General features: G+C 38.5%; 1 protein-coding gene across 4 annotated transcripts; it reads left to right on the top strand.

Moving 5' to 3' along the window:
* Positions 1 to 6,439: 6,439 nt before the first annotated feature.
* Positions 6,440 to 11,972, top strand: LOC108149197. 4 transcript variants are annotated; one of them, XM_041709921.1, is made up of 6 exons: positions 6,440 to 6,531; positions 9,046 to 9,178; positions 9,509 to 9,653; positions 10,114 to 10,413; positions 10,537 to 10,651; positions 10,705 to 11,972. In XM_041709921.1, exons 2-6 carry the CDS (start codon positions 9,127 to 9,129, stop codon positions 10,852 to 10,854), a joined length of 762 nt encoding a protein of 253 aa, XP_041565855.1. In that variant the 5' UTR covers positions 6,440 to 6,531; positions 9,046 to 9,126; the 3' UTR covers positions 10,855 to 11,972. The 4 variants fall into 4 exon arrangements, with proteins under 4 accessions (XP_041565855.1, XP_041565854.1, XP_041565857.1 ...); XM_041709920.1 differs by having other exon boundaries at positions 6,441 to 7,045; XM_041709923.1 differs by having other exon boundaries at positions 6,441 to 6,819.
* The last annotated feature ends 7,496 nt before the right edge of the window (positions 11,973 to 19,468 follow it).

Raw genomic sequence — 19,468 nt, forward strand, 5'->3', positions numbered from 1 at the left:
GGTGTTTTTCTCTGGGTGTCGACAGGAGTTATTTTTTAATTATTTTACACTCCAATAACTTTTAAAATAGCTTTCCCAGACTTTAAGAGCCTCTTCCACTGGCTTTTAATACCCGCACTATCGATTCCACTTGTTGTTTGACTCTCACTATCTTCTTGGTCTTCCCATTTTTGTTTCTTCTCGAAACCAGCCACTTCACCCAAATTTTCCTCCATAAACTTGGAATTCCCTTCTGTTCTGGCACTGACCCACCATCACCATCACCTGAGGCGAGTGTACACTCTAATCTGACAGATATTTGATTTGATTTACCAAATAGAGAGGGACGGCGAGAGGCCGTGCTAGAGAGAGAGAGAATGCAAATATTTACACCCTATTGTTGCCGTGCTTTGTGTGTTTGTAGTTCATTTCAGCACTTCACAACCACATCCACATCCACTCGAGGCGACATCCAAGTGATGCCTTTTGTTGATCGAGTGCTTGCCACGCACTTCACTCTCTCCGTCCCTGTCTCCGCCTCTAGTCCCGTCTCTTTCCATCTAATAGTCGGAGTGCCGGACAACCGCGAACTGCTACAGATATTCCAATGCTACTTTACCGCTCACGAAAAGTGTTTCTTGGCTGTCTTTCCCATATTTTTCGGGGTTTCTGTTTTTTCTGCTGTTTGCTGGGCAGTGGCGATTAAATCACGGTCCAGCCCCGAAGAAGGCCACCGAAGATCTGTACACTGAAAAAAACATAAACAACAAAGAAACAAAATAATAGACAGTGATTGTGATAATATCAACAGATCGAATGCAATCAATTTGGGTGGTCTCATAGAAAATAATATAATAATAATTGAAAATTACTGAACTCTTTAAAGATCGTAAGCCAAAAATTGTAGAGGCAAGCTAGGAACAAAAAATATGTATGAAATTGAGCTTTAAAATCACAATAGAATTTAAAGTAAGCTAAATTAAAAAAAAAATGTTTCAACACACTCAAGCCTTTAATTATTAATTTACTTTTACTAAGCATTTCAGGCTAATGAAACTACTCTATTAATTTCGAATAAGATAAGATATTAAATATATTGTATGTTAAATTCGAGTTTATTGCTTTGATGCAGTTTGTACTTTATTTTTTTTTCCCCGAACAGTAATAGATCGATTTACTCCCATTTCCCTCTCTGTATTTGCCTACATCCAACACCTCCCCCTTGCGGAGTATCTTTTGTGTGGGCAAGTCAAGTGCCGAATGCCCAAATGCTCTTCAACTCATCGTTAACCCATAGACGGGTCGCGTAATGATCCAGAAACGGTCGGTGGCAAAAGCTTCTTTCTCACGTTTAGCGCCTGGGCCTAGGCAATGACCAAAAGGCGGCTTGAGGCCAGGCCAACAAGTGCCGGCCATTCGGTACACTCACACACCAACTCGCACAGGAGAAAACACGAGCTGTAAAACGTCAAAATATACGAGCACAGAGCGATTTAAACTGTCAACGCTGCCGTAAACATTCTCGGTGGCAAGTCGGTCTTTTGGGGCCGGGAAAGGGGACCTCTGGCCAAAACTGGAACCATGCGGAGCTCGGCTACTTGTTGCCTCAAATTTGCTTATGAGCAGGCCAAAACAACCGACCGGGCGAACTCCACTTCACTTCACTCGACTCGACTCCGAAGTCTGTGGCCTGGTCTAATGTGGCTCGTAAATCCTGGCCAAAACGGCCGAACGACCGAACGGCCAGTGGTTGCTAGCCTCGTTTTTGGCCGGGCCTGATGGATGTTGTGATGCGGCTGGGGCGGCACTTGGCCAGATTTACGCCCCGCAATTAACGTTCTAATCGCCTCAATTTGTTTGGAGTGTCGGGGAGCGGGGTCGCAAAGCTGGTAGATAATCAGCCCCAACAACCTACAAGTCAATTGAAAGTGTCAACCTGCTTATACTGCTGGTGACGATGGGGAAATCTAACAATTAATTCGAGCTTGTGCATCAAATTAGTAAAATAATCTCTTTGATTCCGTTCGGAATAAGGAATTTTATTGAAGAGTTTCAGGATTTGTTGAAAAGAGTTTAGCGTTTCAACCACAGCAAATAATTAGGAGCTAAAATAATTTTGGCGTTTTTTCAGTAAGCTTATGTTGTTAACGAAAAAGTAGTAGTTTTGGTTCAGTATCCCAATGTCGACTTTTTTCAATCTATTGAAGGAAAACCGAATTATTCAAGACCATATATCAGTATCAATAAAATGAGAATTTCTAAAACAATTAGCAACCAAAACACTTACCAATTTTTGACTGTAATCGAAAGCAATGCATGTTTTTAATTTTCTTTTAATTTATGTTGAGTTATTTAAAGCGAAAAAGTAACGGAAATTAAAAAAATGTATTTTTTTGGTAATTTAGCTATGATATAAAATCTTTAAAGAGTTGAGTGAAAAGATCTGGGATTAATGAACCTCTCACAACATTGCAAACTTCAATAATTCGTAAGTAACACAGTGGCGCCTCCAACGCACAAAAGTGTTTCGACTTTAGAACTAAACTCTTTTTCTACATTTACTTTGCTTTTTCAATGTAAAATATTTCGTCCTCAGTGGCGCCATGTTGATGATGCGGAAACACTTATAAAATCGTTTGCGATAGATAGCGCCAGTGCTACATTTTAAGGAAATCAGATCCTTCAAATAATTAATAGACTTATTCTGTTGTAAGTGATAAAAATCGTAGTGGAGACTAAATAAAATAAAGTAATTTGTGTAATTTTTAAAATATTTATATAATATTTTCTGATGCTTTTATTAAGAAATTATTGTTCCTTTAGCATTATCAAGCTTATTTTTGTTAGGATCTCAATATCATAACTCAAATGGAAAAATAAATAATCAATTTATGATTTATATGGTATTTTAAGTAAACATAAAAGATTTATGTATAGGGACAATATTAAATCTCTTAAAATTTTGAGGAAAACGTTTAAGACGTTTTGCACTGTATAAATAGACGAACGGAATAAAGCCAAATTTACTTTTTAAATAAATCTTTTGTTTTTGTGTCAATCAAGTTTTAATTCTTAAAAAATTATTCTTAGTACACACAAACCAAAATACATTCTACAGCCATAACACAACCATAACCAAAGTAAAACCAAAAATAATCCCTTCCAACCAAACTCTTAACACCCAATTTCGGTAACAGAGCATTAACAGAGCTGTCCAACTGTCCATTAATTTCCCGACTGGCCTTTTGTAAACTCATTGCCGTTAAACAAATAAAAATAAACTAAGCATAAATACTTAAGAAGAGAATAAATGCCACGAGAAGAGTTTGTCCTTTGTTATGGGTCCACCAAACCGAACCAGCCCCTCGACAAAGGACAATTGACCTTTCGCCGCTTTCGGTCCTGGCGGGTTTTCCCTATTTTGGCCTACTTGATGCGTCTGCCTGCGTGTGTGTGGGTGGGTGAGTGGCTGGCTGGGCGATTGTGCTAAACTTTAAATTGTCCTATGCTACGTGCCCCGCATGCGGAGTTCATAAATCCAAGCGCTAAATGTAAACATCAACAGTTGCCCTGCTCTGTGGGCAGTAGCAATACTAGCAACACCAATAACAATAGCAGCAACAACAACAACCGTGGCAAAAACTTGCAAAGTTCAAACACAAACTAATGCAGCAGCAACAAAAGCCAAGCGAGCCACACCCACCACCGCCCCCACACACTACCACCAACTCTCTCCTTTTGGCCACTTTCACCGTTGTTTTTGTTGCCTTTCTCGCACGGGTTATATTGTTGTTGCTGGTGTCCTTAATGCGCGATGGGCAAAAGTGTGTGTGTGCACAAAGAAAAAACATTAGCAAAGTTGACAATAAATTTCGGTTATTAACTCTGCACTTCTTAACCGAAAATTATGCAGAAATCTTTGCTTTCTTCTTGGCACCACCAATTCATTTAAAAATCGTAAAGTACGGTTTAAATCTTGACATTAAACATTAAGTTATTATTTTCATAATAATAGTTGGTGGCGTCTAAGCCCATTTTAACTTTTAAAGCATTTTTAATCACTTACGACCGAAAGTAATTGGGGAAACTATCCATTTTATTGCGAGATACTTATTTTTGTATCCAAATTTAAATAACTTATCAAGTTATTTCACTCAATAATATTCAGATAAGATTATTTCAAAGCCAGTTTGAAGCTGATTTGTGTTTTTGGCGAGTGCATGTGTGTGTATAGGTGTTAGCCGTTTGGCTCTTGGCATGGCTAAAAGGAGAATCCTGCTCTGGCAGGTCCGGCCATGGCAGGCAAGTAAAATAAAATAAACTTGAGTTTTGTTTTCGTTTGTCGTATAAGCAATGGCTTAAAGCTTTGCTCCCACTTCCACTTCCACATCCACATCCATATCCACCCCTCATCCTTAACCCAAACGCATGCGGGCAGTGGTAATGACCTCCCCGCACACACACTAGTGCTTGTTGCACTTGCCAAGGGTTAAGTTCCGATAATTATGGATGCAAAAGTAGAGCACAAAAACGAAACTGGAAGTGAACAACAATCCACACAGCAGTGAATGTGTGGCACGCCACACTTAAAGTTGTTTACATTTTTTACTGCATTTGCTCATTTCCAATTGAGTTAAAATTTAATTGGCTTATCACCAGAACAATAGTTGAACAGCTTTACAAAACAATATTCTACCAAAAGTAAAGTTTTCACTTATTAATTTATACTCGCATTAAAGCGGCTTAAAAAAGTTATAATAATCATAATATCAATTATTTATATTAAAGGTTGGCAATTATTTTATCGTGTTCTCACAAAAAAATGCATAGAGCTCGTATACAAAAACTAAAGTGATTAAACAAGTATAAAAAGTATGTTCTTTTGTCATTTATTAATTAAATTGGAGATTTTGAAAGACAATTTAAATTTAAAACTATATACTTACAACATTACAAATTACATAAGTTTTTTGAAGGATATTTAAAAACTTGAATACATTACGGAACTATATTTATTTGACACCTGAATCCCATTATGGGTTTCCAATTGCTATACTACTTATATTTATTTATTAAAACATTAAAGTGCATTCCGCATTGAATCGTCTATGAAAATAAATGAAAATAAGCACTATCTAATCTACTGTGTGAATGGGTTAGATGAGTCTCGGTTCTTAAGTGCCAATTCAATGAATTACGACTCTATCTGATCTATAGATAAAGCGTCTGGTACAAAAACCTTTATAAGTGTTTTAAATCAAGTTAAACACTCGTTTTGTTTGTACAAATCGTATTAATATTGATTAGTTTCGTGAGTGCCTAACGGTCTAACCACCTGTTTCATGAACCGCTAAACTGAAAATACCACTGGCTATATACGCATTAGCTAAAAGTAATTATTATAAATTTGGAGTACAGAAACAATGCTCACAAGGGCATACCATTTTGCATTTTTTCATTATTAGAATATTTTTTAATTTCCATTATCATTTCGTTCATTTGTTTATTATTATTCTAAATTGTGTATTTTGCACTTTTCAGTCGATTCTATTTCGACACTTTTAAAGGCTACTAAAAATTCAATTTAAATTCGTTCTGGCCTGTTTTCATTCAGTCCATTCCACTTCTAATTGAGTGCTGGCCCACAGACATTTCAAATTCCTTTGTCTTCGATTGCAATTGAATAATCAACCTAACAGGTGTCCACACCCTGTGATAGTGTCCTCATTGTGCCCAACTATTTATGACTGTGTCTGCGATTTGTTCGGAAATCCATTTGGAATTCCCCCGTGCGCAAACAATCCAAGGACGGCGGTGAAAGGAAATCTCCGCCTAATTTAGACAGTGTTTAAAGTAAATATGCAAACAGACCGCTAAATTGGCATATAGCAAACAAAAATCGAAGCTACAATGCAGCGTGGAGGTGGGCAAGAAAAACAAAGGCAAGGACACACGTGTAAATTGAGTACACTTGAACCTGAAGTTGATTGTTGTTGCCTGTTACTTCTATTGGCACTTGACAAACATAAATAATCAAATATTTCACAAAACGACAAAAATGATTGGCAAATGTGGGGTGGAAAAAAGAGCGGGATGTATGCCACTTCCTCGGTCAAATGGATAATCTTATCGCCGAGCCCCATTTCCTCCTTATTAAATTAATTGAAAGGCAAATAGGAAAAGAAGAGCCCATGGTTTGGGATTAGGCTATCTGTATCTGCCATGCCGACCGCTTATCATTTGCACTCGTTCAGCAAGAAATACCTGTTGTTGCAGTTGCTGCCTTGTGCCGTGTGTCGCATGTTGCTGCAACATGTTGCTCGCGTGCACATCGGCTTTTTGGCTTTGGCACTCGGCTCGGGTGCTCGGCTCCCATTCGCTGGCTTAACATTGCTGTTAGGGAAACGACGATTTAACATTTCTGATTGGGAAACGACGCTGGCCCTCTTTTTCCGTTCAAATTCAAATTCACCGTTTCGCCGTTCGGACGTAGTTTGCCCGCTGCGGCTTGAATTTTGCTGCCAACAAAAACGTTGGACCTTGTCGTGAAAAGTAAATAAAACGAAGCGACTGAACCAATCATTTTGCTGGGGATCTTGCCACTATTGTTGCATTTGGTCAGTCGCTATTGAGTTCTTCAAAAGTTTTGGTTCTTAAACTCGTCCGGCCAAAAACACGGCGCGCTTGCTCCGCTCAGGTCCGCTCCGATTCGCACTCGCATTCGCATTCGCCCCGCTCCGTTTCGATCCATAACGCTCGTCGACGGGCGCCCACTGCAATTGTCGTTCGAAAGTGTCTCGCTCGGCCGATCCAGCGGCGATCCGATCCGATTCGAAACAAGTAACCAAATCAACCAAATTGAGACCAAAAGCGGTTCGAAAAATGTATAAATAAACAAAGAGAAAACCGGCTCTTGAATTTGCACAGGGCGACGATCTCGCACGCAATATCGCCATCGAGAGGCTCGTCCGACTGCATTCTTGCCATCACGTGCAGACCGAGCCACGCCCCTTCGCCGCCCCCTAGCCACTTTCAAGGCGAAATTTGCACTGAGAAAATATCTGAGGTTTCCCAGCGATCAATTCATTTCTTATTGCATTTTTAATTGTGCGCTAATTTTTAGTTTCACAAGTTTTGCAGAATGTAGAAAATTTTAATATTTAAAAATTTATATTATTTAGATTTGTTTGCACTATTAGAAAAAAACATATACAAATTTTCATCTTAACCTAATCGCTTAAACTAATTTATAATATTATTGTTTATTTTGTAGGCTTCAAATTACTACTTTGAGTAAGAATCAGAAAGACAAAGTCTTTTTGTTTAAATTTGTGTTTTGATGCTCTTCTAGTTCTAGTGTTGTGAATTATTAATATTTAATTTAAAATAAATGCAATAGGGGCTAAGACTATCCCTCCATCTTCTTGATTTTGCTCCAAATATATCTGGTTTTTCTCTTTGTTTTTGATTGAAATTCACTTTTAAAACCCGCAAATTTACAGTTCTTTGTGCATTCTTCCTCCTCCGTTAAGTGTTTTGTTTTCGATATTCAATTGAACGGACTCAGCGCTCGGGAAACAGCTGCGTAAAGACAGGCGTAAATTGGCGGCGATTTCAATAGAAAACGGTGCAGACAGCTTAAGTGCTACCTGCTTACTTGTGATTGCAACTTACAAATTAAAAATGCAAAACTATGCACATGTAAATATTCGAAAAACTGACCTTTGGCCGTTTTCTTTATGTAATCCCATTGAATTACCTACGTTGTGTATGCAGCAGCGAAAACCTTTCGATGTGTTTACTTTTTATATTGCTTTCATCTGGCACAAAACCCTGACCTGTACCAATTCCATTCGGGTCTCATATTTTTCTTCAATCATTTGAACGTCAACAAAGGCCGAGAAATCGTTGAGAGGCCTTTGAAAGTGTTTGCTATGTGTTTATTTGCCTATCGTTTATTTATAAGCATCAAATGCATCTGTCCGAGTGCTGTTCACCGCTCAATATTTATTTATATATACATATAGCAGTTAAAACATAAATGGCCACAAAACATAATCGAAAGTATAAACAATTTACCTCGTCAAAAGCATGAAATTCAAGAGCACATTGAACTAGTTTTTTCCCTTCTTTTGCTTTTGTGTGTCTCTTTTTTCAGGCAAATAGGGGAGAAAAGAAACAGATCGGACATATTAATAATCCGAGTGAATTGCAAATTTTCTGTGATGATTTTTTTTCTGGCTGAGAGTCTTAAAATATTCTATTTATAATGGATAAATATATAAATTGCAAATTTAGAAATACATAAATTATATATGCACTTTGTTTCTAGAGCTAAAGAATATTTTATTTTTAAGCAAACATAACTTTGTCAAAAGGCTTTCAAATTATCTTATTTATTAGTTTAAATAAAAATCAAAAGTGAATGTGAAAAGCATTGAAATATGACTTTTATTTTGAGAATATATGTATATTTTTATTCCGTATATGCAAACCCCTTTAAATGCTTTTATTTGGTATTTGGTATTTTAATTATTTCAAATCTAATTTATCTTAATAGGGAGTTTAAATAACTTTTGTCGAAGCTAAAAACAACTTAAATTAGTTTGTCCCAGTGTTTTGTGTTCTCAAACTATACTTTGACCTGTCCACGCCACATTTGCAACAATAATTGGCAAAACGAAAATAAAAATAAAAGCACCTACAGCAAGAAAAATATTAGAAGGAACCCCAAGTGAAACAAAACGAATCCAACCCAAAATTAAAACAAGACAGCCTCTGACGCTTTGCTTTCGCTTTTCTGTTCATCGCAGACATCAAACTATTTTTAGATCAATTTTTTCTTTCGGTTGGTCGTGATTTTTTTTTGCGCTTTATTTTGCAGCTTTTATTTGCAAGCGTAAATCCTATTTTACTGCGACTTGATCGGCCATAAATAAGTTAACACACAAGTGGGCGGACAGTGTATGAAACTATTAAAAATTGCTAAGGCCTGTAATTTGCCATTAACATATGCATTTTATAATTGTCATGATTTAATATTTTTTCCATTGGTTCATTTTTCAGCCAAACCAGTTACAGGCACTTAACTGCAATTGCAAACAATTGCATTCTATAAAGCAACAGACGTAGAAGGAACGTGAGAAAATGCTTCAGTTTTGGGATAGGAACTGGGGCTGGACTCTACTGTTGTTCTCGGGTGAGTAGATAGATATGTAAACGGACTTCGGGTTATCTTCCATATCAAATCTGACACGATCTGTCCGAATTCCCGTTTAGATAGCAGAAGAAAAGTTGGTCGAAAAATTTATGAAATGCCAATTTCACTTACGTTTAACTTTATTACCCCTGACGCACATTTGCAACTTTGTTGCAACTGACTGGCTGCTGCTGCTGTTGCTGCTGCTCCAGCTTTTGGCGAAGAGTCTCAGATTGCCTTTTAGCTTTCAGCTTGAGCACTATTTCAATGTTTCTGTTTGTTTGTTTATTTGTCTCTCACCCACTCCACGCCCTGTTCTCGGATTTCCAGCCCTGCTCCTACTCTCGGTGGCAAGTTCGGAGGAATGCGGTCAGGAGGAGTTCTCCAAGTGCGCCGAACCACTTGATATGCTGCGTTTAACGTCGAACTTCACGATTGGCCCGGCCAAGCGGGAGGAATTGGAGGAACTTTGTCAGTAAGTGGCTCCATGGAAAAATTCCCAAGTCGATCTGGACGCTCTTGATTCAACTCCCAAACGCAATCTGTTGAGCACAGCATATAAGTGTTCTATGTACTGTGTAGATCGATTTGATGATTTTTGCATATATCTTGCTGAAAGAATATTAGAATTGTATTTGCTGGTTGCGTTTCAGTTATTACACGATTTTGTTTTTCATCAATTCCAGGGTGTACCTAGGTACCTATACCTAGTTACGTACCTAACTAAGTGCACCCTAACTTGGTCTAGATTTTCATTTACCTTAAGAAAAAGCTATGTTACGTATTTAGCTTGATAGCTTTAAATTTTGTATTTTTTCGGATATATATGCCAACTTAAAAGATAAGATTATTCCGCCGCAAGTGCAAGATATATCATTGTTTTTTTTTACATGTTTCTAAAATCATTTATAAAAATGTTTATTCTATTCTCGCAGTGAGCTGCGCAAGGGAGTGAGGTGCATCCAGAGCTACACCCGCCGTTGCATGGATCTGCAGCAGAGAAATCAGTTCAACAAGCTCTACCATGGAACCAACCAGCTCATCAGGGATCTGTGCAACAAGGGCAAGTTCCAGGATGAGTACCTCAAGCACGTTCGTTGCTCCGCAAAGGCAAAAGACGAACTTGAGGTGTGCTCGAATCGTTACAAGGAGACCATGGTGTTCCTGAAGCCGAACAAAAATCAGGAGAACTCTGAGAATGGAACCCTCAATGACAACATTAAAACCATTTGCTGGTAGGTTGAAAACTATGAAACTTTAAATCGTTTGACCTAAATTAATATAAAATTATATTGAAGAGAAGAGATATTGTGAAGAAAATTTATAAATTCAATTTATTTATATAAATATTATTTTAGCTCCATCAAAGAACTTGTAGATTGTTCAGAAAATGCTGCCCGAAAGATTTGCGGCGATGAGGCCGCCAAGTTCACGCGCGAACTGGTCGACAAATATGCGAACAGCCTGACCAAGGTAAGCCAAGGACACCAATTTTTATGGGAAATTTTGATTAATTTATTTTACAGATCTACTGCATGGACTTCAACCGAAAACCGGGCAGCTGCCGGGACTACGAGGGCAATGGCTCTAGTCGATTATGTCCGTGGATGGGCAGTTTAAGCCTTCTTCTAGCAGGGACATTACTCACACTGCTGGTCAGCAGAGGCAACAGATAGATGGAAGAACTGCAGCTAAGTGCAAATATCTAGAACCAGTCTTACCAAAACGGAAATATGCTCCGCAAAAGAGGAGAGAAGAAGCAGAAATAGTTAAGGTTTCCCCCATCACACCGAAAGAATTCCACACGCTGTTGCATAGTTTTGGCAATCAGTTTAGGCCACACAAATCCATAGAAAAATCCCTGAGAAATCGAAGGAGTCAGCTATAAAGTAAAGTACATGTTAAGTATGTTATGTATACCAGCATGCATATATATATATATATATAGTGGGGATCGCAGAGGAGAGCAGTGTCAAGCATCGCTAAGATCGTATATATACGGATATGTATGTTACTATATAAAGGATATAGGCTAGCTAGTTAGAATCAGTGTTGAGTGTGGCAGGCAGGTTAGTTGTTGTTGGCCTTACTTTCCAATCGTCGTCGATCGTGCAATACTAGAGTTTCGTTGAGTTTGTTGCAGTTGTCCAGGCTTTAATTGTAGGCATATTTTAGATAATACCCTTAAGTTTCACAAATCGTTGTTAGCTGAGGTTAGAACGCGCCCCTACCCACCATTGTTTTCGTTTAACACTGGCAATACCAACAAAAAATACTGAGCTGGAAGTAAGTAAGTGTCCCCAAAGGATAAGGAAGTGCTGAATCCGAATTTGGCCATATCAGCCCATCAACGTCTATTAGGAACACATACCCCCGCATCCCAGTATATTTGCATATGTCAATTTTTGTTACCCAGTGCAATCAGACACGCACACACACCTCTAAGCGCACAAGAAATAGTCCCTCGTGGACTTGCTCACATATCGGCAATAACTTTACACATACTAAAAGTGCATTTCTATGAATGAGGATTTTATAAATTATTATAAACTTATTTAGTGGATAGCGTATATTTATTTAAAACACTGTAAATACCTTTAAAAATATTCAAATTCGGAAATATGCATACAAAAAAATATTAGTTTTACTTAAAACACACACACACACACAAACCTACTTACAAAAACTGTGAATATATATTATGATTAAAGAGTAACATTTATTTTAAGTAAAACACACATGCATATGCAAGGAAAAACAATAAAAAACGAGAAAATAAATTAAAGCAAAAAAAGTGTGAGAAGAGTGGCGAAATAAAAGAGAAAACGGACACGATGAGGAGGGATAAATTTCGAAACCGCCGGTTGAAATACCCTACATGTTGCACCAAAAAAATCATATCCTTTGGGTCTTGCTGTTAATGGTTTTGGCTATGTTGACCGGTTGACTTAATTCATATTGCAATCCCTTGAATTTGTCTAGTCCGAGCTGATCAATTATAGATTGGGCATTCTATATTTATTTCAATTGATTTATATAAAATTGTTGGGTCTTGTTTATTTCACCTAATGTTATAGTGATTGTGGAACTGAGTCATTAGTACATTTATATTAGAGGGCACACACTATAAATAATCCATAACTATACTATACATTAATCATTTCTTTACTTATGTGCAAAAATTGTACATACCTTACTTTGAGAGGGTATAAAAAGCGAACGAGTGCCCTGCCAAAAATGCTTTTTACTGCAGGATAAAACCGAGCGCAGCCAAAAAGTATGCAACGCGCCCTGTCCGGCGCCCAAAAGTATGCTGCGCAAATATGCCAACTCTGGTCGCCGTTTACCAGAAGGGTTACGGTAAGGGGCAACGAGAGGGGGTCACAGAAGGGGTTACGCGAAGGGTTCGCCACCATGGGGCTGGCCATAATTTATGTTTATGTGGTGCGTTCATTAGACTAGCGGCGTCGACGGTTGACTTCTCGCCTGGCAGCTAATTTATAAGGTCGGCACATGGCTCAAGGACATACGTGGGGCCAAGAGGCAAAGGCAGTGCCGGTTGGGTGCAATAATTACAGTTATCGCACTTGGCCAGCGGCCGAATTTGCGTTTGACACTCGCAATCACGGACGGACATGGTTTCACCGGGATTCGGCAATGAATTGTGAGTGGTTAACCTAGTCATCATAAGAAGATTAAATACCTGATTGAGTGTAAAACAATTTTATGGTTCTTAATATCTTAATTGGTAGTCGACGAATTTGTTCTTTAAAACCGGGCTCAGCTCAAAAGTGTTCACATATGAAAGTTTATTTTTAATCTACTCAGTGCTTAGCCAATATGTTTCGGGTACGATTACCTTATCTTCCAATTGGTCAATTTGCCTTTTGACTATTTCTACAAATTTAATTGCATAAATATCGATATTTAGAACTGTGTACAATTTTTGAAACGTTATTTCGCAATGGACAAATTGCTTGGCAACTTAAAAATCGTTCCCTTTGATGTCTCCACTCGTTTTCTTTTTCAATAAAAATGTATTGACATCGCAATCACATCTCGGAATTGCATTTTATAAGAGACGATGTGAGGCGTATTTGGTCTCTGGACCGAATGCTTAACCAATCAATAACTGAGTTAAGAGGGGAAGTGACTGAGCTGGGGCCCAGGTATCTATCAGGTATCTCGATTGCAGCTCAAATATTTACGTTTCCATTTAGAGTGGGCAGGGATCCGAAACTCACAGCTCCCGTGGGTCATTTTCAGCTTCATTTGTTGTGCAAATAGGCGAAATGCATTGCCATTGAGCACCGCACCTCGTTTAAATTTGAAGTCATAGTTTGCGTCTTGAGCAAACGATTCAAGAGCGTATTCTTTGCTGCGGTAAAAGCCGTTTGGTCCCTGGATTCCATTCGTACCGTTTTTTTAGTTCTTAATTAATTGAAAATATCTTTGTGCAGCTGGTTGGAGTGGTAGGATGGCAAACAAATTGACAGCCAGTTGCAGCTCGCATTCATACGGCAAGTGTCGAGTGGCCCTTTCATTTTGCACTCGTCCTGCTCCTGCCGGCAATCCCTTATCCAGCTTTCATTTATCTACCACCCACATCCCAGCAGCTCTTTCACTCATGTTTAATCCTCTTTAAGCGGCAACAGAACGATTACATTTTGATTTTGTTTTCTGCTTTTGTTGCATCCCTTTGGCTGCCGCTTGCTTTTGTTTTTATTTGCACATTTCCGCTGCGACTAATCTGCAATTATGTTTTACATAGAAATCCTATCGCGTCCCGAACAACAACGTAGTGCGAACGAAAAGTTTTCAACCATTTGGTCCAGGCTTGATGGCTTGTCCTGCTGAGATAGTTGGGAAATATAAATATTAAAGAACAGCAACACCAGCGACAACAAGAGAGAACGGAGCGAATTCACGGCGGAAGCTTTGCCTGGGCCAACGTTGCGTATGCGTATTAAATTCTCTAAATACATCCAATCGAAGCGAAAGAAAATAATTTGAGTATATGGAGATTTTCGACTATAGTAAAAAAAATATAAATATAAAATATAAAATTAAGCTAAGCAAAACAACATGAAAATAAATAACAAAAATAACTAACAGATGCAATGTGCTATGAAATTTATGCTCTTTATAAAATTCCACGATAGCTGAGAGTAATTTATATTCAAATATACAAAGGTAAAAAAAAATTATTAAAGCATCAAACGTACAAAATTATAATGAGAATACCAGTGTATTGGAGGGATTCAAAGTTGTACCCGCAAATGCATGTTCAAAATGCATTGACAATTTTAAAATTTATTAACTACATAATGCTGATGTTGTCCAGAAGCTCAGTCACAAAATTATTAAAATCTGTTTAATTAAAGTGAATCAAAACTTAAACTAAAATCACAACAATTCTGGGCTACGAAACAATTAACGGAGCTCAAACTCAAGTTGAGCGTATTAGTTTTTGAACTTGCAGCTAAGACCGCTACTGCTGTTTTGACCAAGCTGCTTAGCTACTGAGAATATTTAATAGCTGCAGACAAGCTCAAGAGCTCGGACTGGAAATCCGAACCCCACTTTGAGTATTCGATGCATTAAGAAGCATTTACGTTTTGTTGCTCTTGCTCCCACATCATATTCACTTTGAGTTATTTTCGTTCCTATTTCAATTGCAAGTCACTTGGAGAGATTAAATGGGCAACTTGCCCCTATAACTCCCAAACCCAGGACCGCTAAAACCTCCATAGCTAACCCCTTCCGGCCAGGACATCCTGATGGCCATAAATGCGCTTGTGGTTTATAGGTGGTTGGCCAAGAGCTGGAACTGCAGGTGGGTGAGTGGATGGGTGGGGGCTTCTGGTGCCCAGCTATGTCAGCTGTTGGCCAGCTGGCTGGGCTCTCGAATGCATTTCGTACATGATAATCATGTTGGTTGCTGCAAGTTGCATCTTGCATCTGCAGCATGCGTTGCATTTGCAATTCCTGGCTGCATGGCCGTGGCCCATGGCCGATGGTCTATGGTCGATGGGCCTGTCTAGCTAAGCTTGCTGTGGCTTGTCGTGGTGTGGTTTATGGCAACATCTTGTCCAATTTATTACCACTTTCATTTGGTAGCACAATAGGCAATGCACTCGCACGCACACACAAATGCACTCCGAGGAAATCTAACGAAATCCAAATTAAATCAAGATATCCCAGACAACATTGTCAATAAGTATTACAAAAATGTATAAGAAAAACCCTTTTGTAAAAATGAATTACTCTCTCATATGACGTTAAAAAGTGAGTTTTATTTATCACAAAAACTAGAAAAAATGGTTACTCCTAACACCAAGTAGTGAATATTATTTTGTGGCAATAATCTCTTTAATTGCTAAGAGATTAAATTACTCATATTTTTTTCGCGTGTACTAGGCGCACTTGTGGCGAATGTTACCAGCCTGCCAGCATACACATAACACATATCTATAACACGTAGCACTCAAAAATACTCAAACATTGAAATTGGAGTTCTAGTTTTTGGTTCTCGTCTCGTTTCTGCTTCATCAGTTACATGCTTTGAATAATTCAAGCGTATTTAAGGCCATTCCAGGCCAAAAGTTGTGCGCCTTGTCAACCCCTTCTTATCCAGACACATTTGTTCGGACTGAAAGTTATTAAATTATTTTTAAATCACCCTATCTACTGCACTCCGATGCCACAAAGACAGGCCTCTTGGTTTTTGTGAAAAATTTCAAGCTTACCACTCTATAGAAATTGTTGAAAAACTGCAATTAAGGCATTCTAAGCGAACTGGATTAGCATAATTCTCTGGGTCTAGGCTCGGTAGCCTCATTGCTGCTCTTCTGACACATGGCGTATACGCTTCCTCGGTCACATTACGTATACGCAATGGTTAACGCCAGCCATTTGTGCTGCATATCCCCAGGCGCCGCTGGCAAAAATATGAGACCAGGCACAGATTTCTCTCACTCTGGCGAGACTGCTAAAAAACAAAACTCAAGTGTTGAGCAAAACCACACCGCGCACCGCCGCCCCTTTTGTGTCTTTTGTGGCCTTTCGCTGTTTGTCAACAGCAACGGCAGCCAACACTTGAGGGGGCGTGTCAGGCGTGTAGGCGCTTTTTAATTGCACTGAAAACAAAACGCTAAACACTTGTTGGCTGCCTGGATGGCTGGCTGCCTTCCAGCTAGTTGTCTGTCGCGTGGCAAACGGCGGGGTGTCATCAAAACTCTCCAAACAGAAAAAGCCCTGCCACCGCCTCCAGCGGCAATTTGTGTTACAGTTGCTGATGTTGCCGCTGCCACTGCCAATGTTGCTGCTGCTGCTGCTGCTGGTGTTGCTGCTGTTGCTTTGATTGTGAGCCATAACTGCGAGGGAGCTTCTATGCAACGCCATTGTGTCCCTTTTTTTCGCCGACATTGCTGAAGTTTCGCTTTGATCGCATTGTAACATTTTGCGACAGTTTTAGATTGTAATGGGCTCCATGGGAGAGATGAGAATAAGAACGACTTTGAATTGGATCTGAGATTGCAAGTTTAACTGGGTAATAGCACAGTACACAAATTGATAACAGTTTCGATAAAACTAGTAAAAGATGCAACACGGTATGTACCAAACAACTTTCACACAACACAGCTATCGATGAAAACATGAATAAAATTTTACATAAAAACACAGAAAAGAACCCGAGTTAAAAAAAGGTTTATCGTTCAGTAGTTGCTAATGTTCTTATGCTTTTGAGATTTTATTAAATTACTTTAGAAATATACAAATTTAAAGCTAATGTTTTATTTATTTAATTATCTAGACTACGAAGAAAAATATCGGTAAAAACAGCTGTTAAGCCCACGAAAATAGTGTTATTATTTATTTATAAATTTTCCAAGCTTGAATTAAAGCAAAATAAAATGTTATAGATTTGTGAGAGGCTAATAAAGTTAAAATAAAATCCAATGAGTGCTTTACAGCTACATGGTCTAATTTTAATGTATTACATTTTATCCATATTGAAAATTAGATGAAGGCAATTATTTTATTTCGTTTAAATTAGTTAGTTGAAGTAATCTCCAACCAAGGATTAAAATTAAAACATTAATTCTACGTCAAAACCAAACGCATGCATTATTCAAGAAATAATCTGATTTTGAAATTGCACACATTTTATGGTGAATTTACATCAAATTGCATTAACAACATATATAACCCTTTTAGTGTATTTGTATTTTGCATCCCCTAGACGTTTGATTGACTTGCCCAAATGATTGCCACATTTAATTACCCGGTTCGATCAGATAATGCAGTTAATTTTCAATTTTACTTTTTCTGTACGAGCACTTTCCTGTGGAGTTCGATTTATTGTTCGCTTCATTGGGACAACATGTTTAATTAACGAACACAACGGAAGAGAGTGGCAACAACAAGAGTTTGTCACTGACATTCGGTAAAATTTCTGACTCTCTGGTGACATTTGAAAAGTTTAAAATAATATAATTTTCGACGCTATATGGCAAACTAACAAGTTCGACTCGGAAGCTCAGGGCCGGGGATCAGAGATGGGGGTTGTTTTTGGGGAGTTTGTCTTAGCTAACTTTTCGCCCGGGAAAGGAGAAACTTTTTCGGCTGCACTGTGTTGCACCTACCCACCCACACACACACACGAAGATCTATTGTAAAATATGTAAGAAAGTTTCCTCAGCTTGGCTGGGAAAACGCTGCGTTTTTGGAAAAGGCAGCAGCAGCAGCAGCAGCAGCAGCATCGACGTTGTCTTTGGGGAAATTAAACATTTTCTATTTGAAAAACTTTGCCGTGTGGGGAGGCGGGATTTCGAGCGGTGGATTTTCCTAAGGTTCAAGAGCAACAGTTGCCTTTTGAACTGTTTCGGGTCACACTTTGGCATTACGTTAGTTCCCTTTGTTCCATCAACAATTGCGGAAGTCATAATTTTTGCGCTGGCCAAGTTTTCGCTTTTTTGACAAATTTAGCAGCAAATTGCCAGCAGAACTTTAGTGTGAGCATTCAACCATGCCCGCCAGCAACGGGATTGGAGTGGAGTGTAATGGAATGGGCTCGTGCCGTTGGATCTAAATGTCAAGCGGCTTGCTGTCATAGGTGTTGCATATTTAATGCGCCGACGCCGATGGCAACACCAGAAACAAGAGGAGCAGCCCCAGCACAGCGATTCAGACAAGTGCACCCAGAGTGCATGCAAATATTTTTGTCAACGATTGTTTTGCCCGATCCCTCGATTCCGAATGGCGAGCTGTGACTGCGGAAGGTTCCTGGGGATGGGCGGTAAAAGTCCGGGAAAAGCGGGTCAGGGAGAAGGGAACAAGGACTGGGCACCCTGTTGTTGTCAACGGTTTGAGTAATTGCCGCTGGTGTGAAAATTGGCAACGATGCCATCGAGCTGGAAAAGGATTTACTGTGTTATGTATGAGCCAAAGGCTGATTGAGATGGAGGAGCAGCTGGATCGAGCTCCAAATGGCCATCGATGGATGTCTATGGCATCAGCAATGTTGCCCGGACTAAAATAGTCATTAACCTAGTAAATAAGCTAATCTAGGTCATATCCAAAATAGGGCGTTTACATTGTAAAATCTTATTCAAAATAATAGAATTAAGAACTTGTGAAACACAGAGAAAGTATATATTTTAAGTTACTTTAAATATGAATATATTAAACATTTTGTAAATGTTTCATTTAACTATTTTCGGATTTTATTCGTATATATGTAAGACAAATTTAAATTTAAAAATAATAACTGAACTTTTTATAATAATTATTTTCACACTAAGTAACATATTTTAATGTTAATTTATGCATTATATGTCTTTGACTTAAAAAAAAATGTTATATTGGTGACCTTAACTTGTTTTAACATTAGCGATAGCACTTCAAAACACATTTTGCAACAAATATCATTAATTGGAAGTACATCGATACTCTTATTACCAAAACACTAATACAATCAAACCCTCATTTAACGAAAGATCTTTTCCTGATTTTGCACAAATAAAATCAATTAAATTGAGCTGTAAAAACGCCAAAACAATAATTGATTAAAAAAACAGCCAAACAGATGATTTTTTACCACAGCCTGGAAAAAACTTAGTTCCAGGGGCAAATTGAAAACACGTTTTCCCGCTGAAGCAAGCAAAAACCCCATAAAAAAGGTGATAAAAAAGCCGACATCGAAAAATGATTTTCACATTGATGAAAATTAAATGCGAGTCGGGGCTTGCCCCGATGCGATGTGTTGCATCTGTTGGGGCATTATCA

Source organism: Drosophila elegans, unplaced genomic scaffold, assembly GCF_018152505.1.
Source record: "Drosophila elegans isolate 14027-0461.03 unplaced genomic scaffold, ASM1815250v1 contig_520, whole genome shotgun sequence".
Taxonomy (NCBI): Eukaryota; Metazoa; Arthropoda; class Insecta; order Diptera; family Drosophilidae; genus Drosophila; species Drosophila elegans.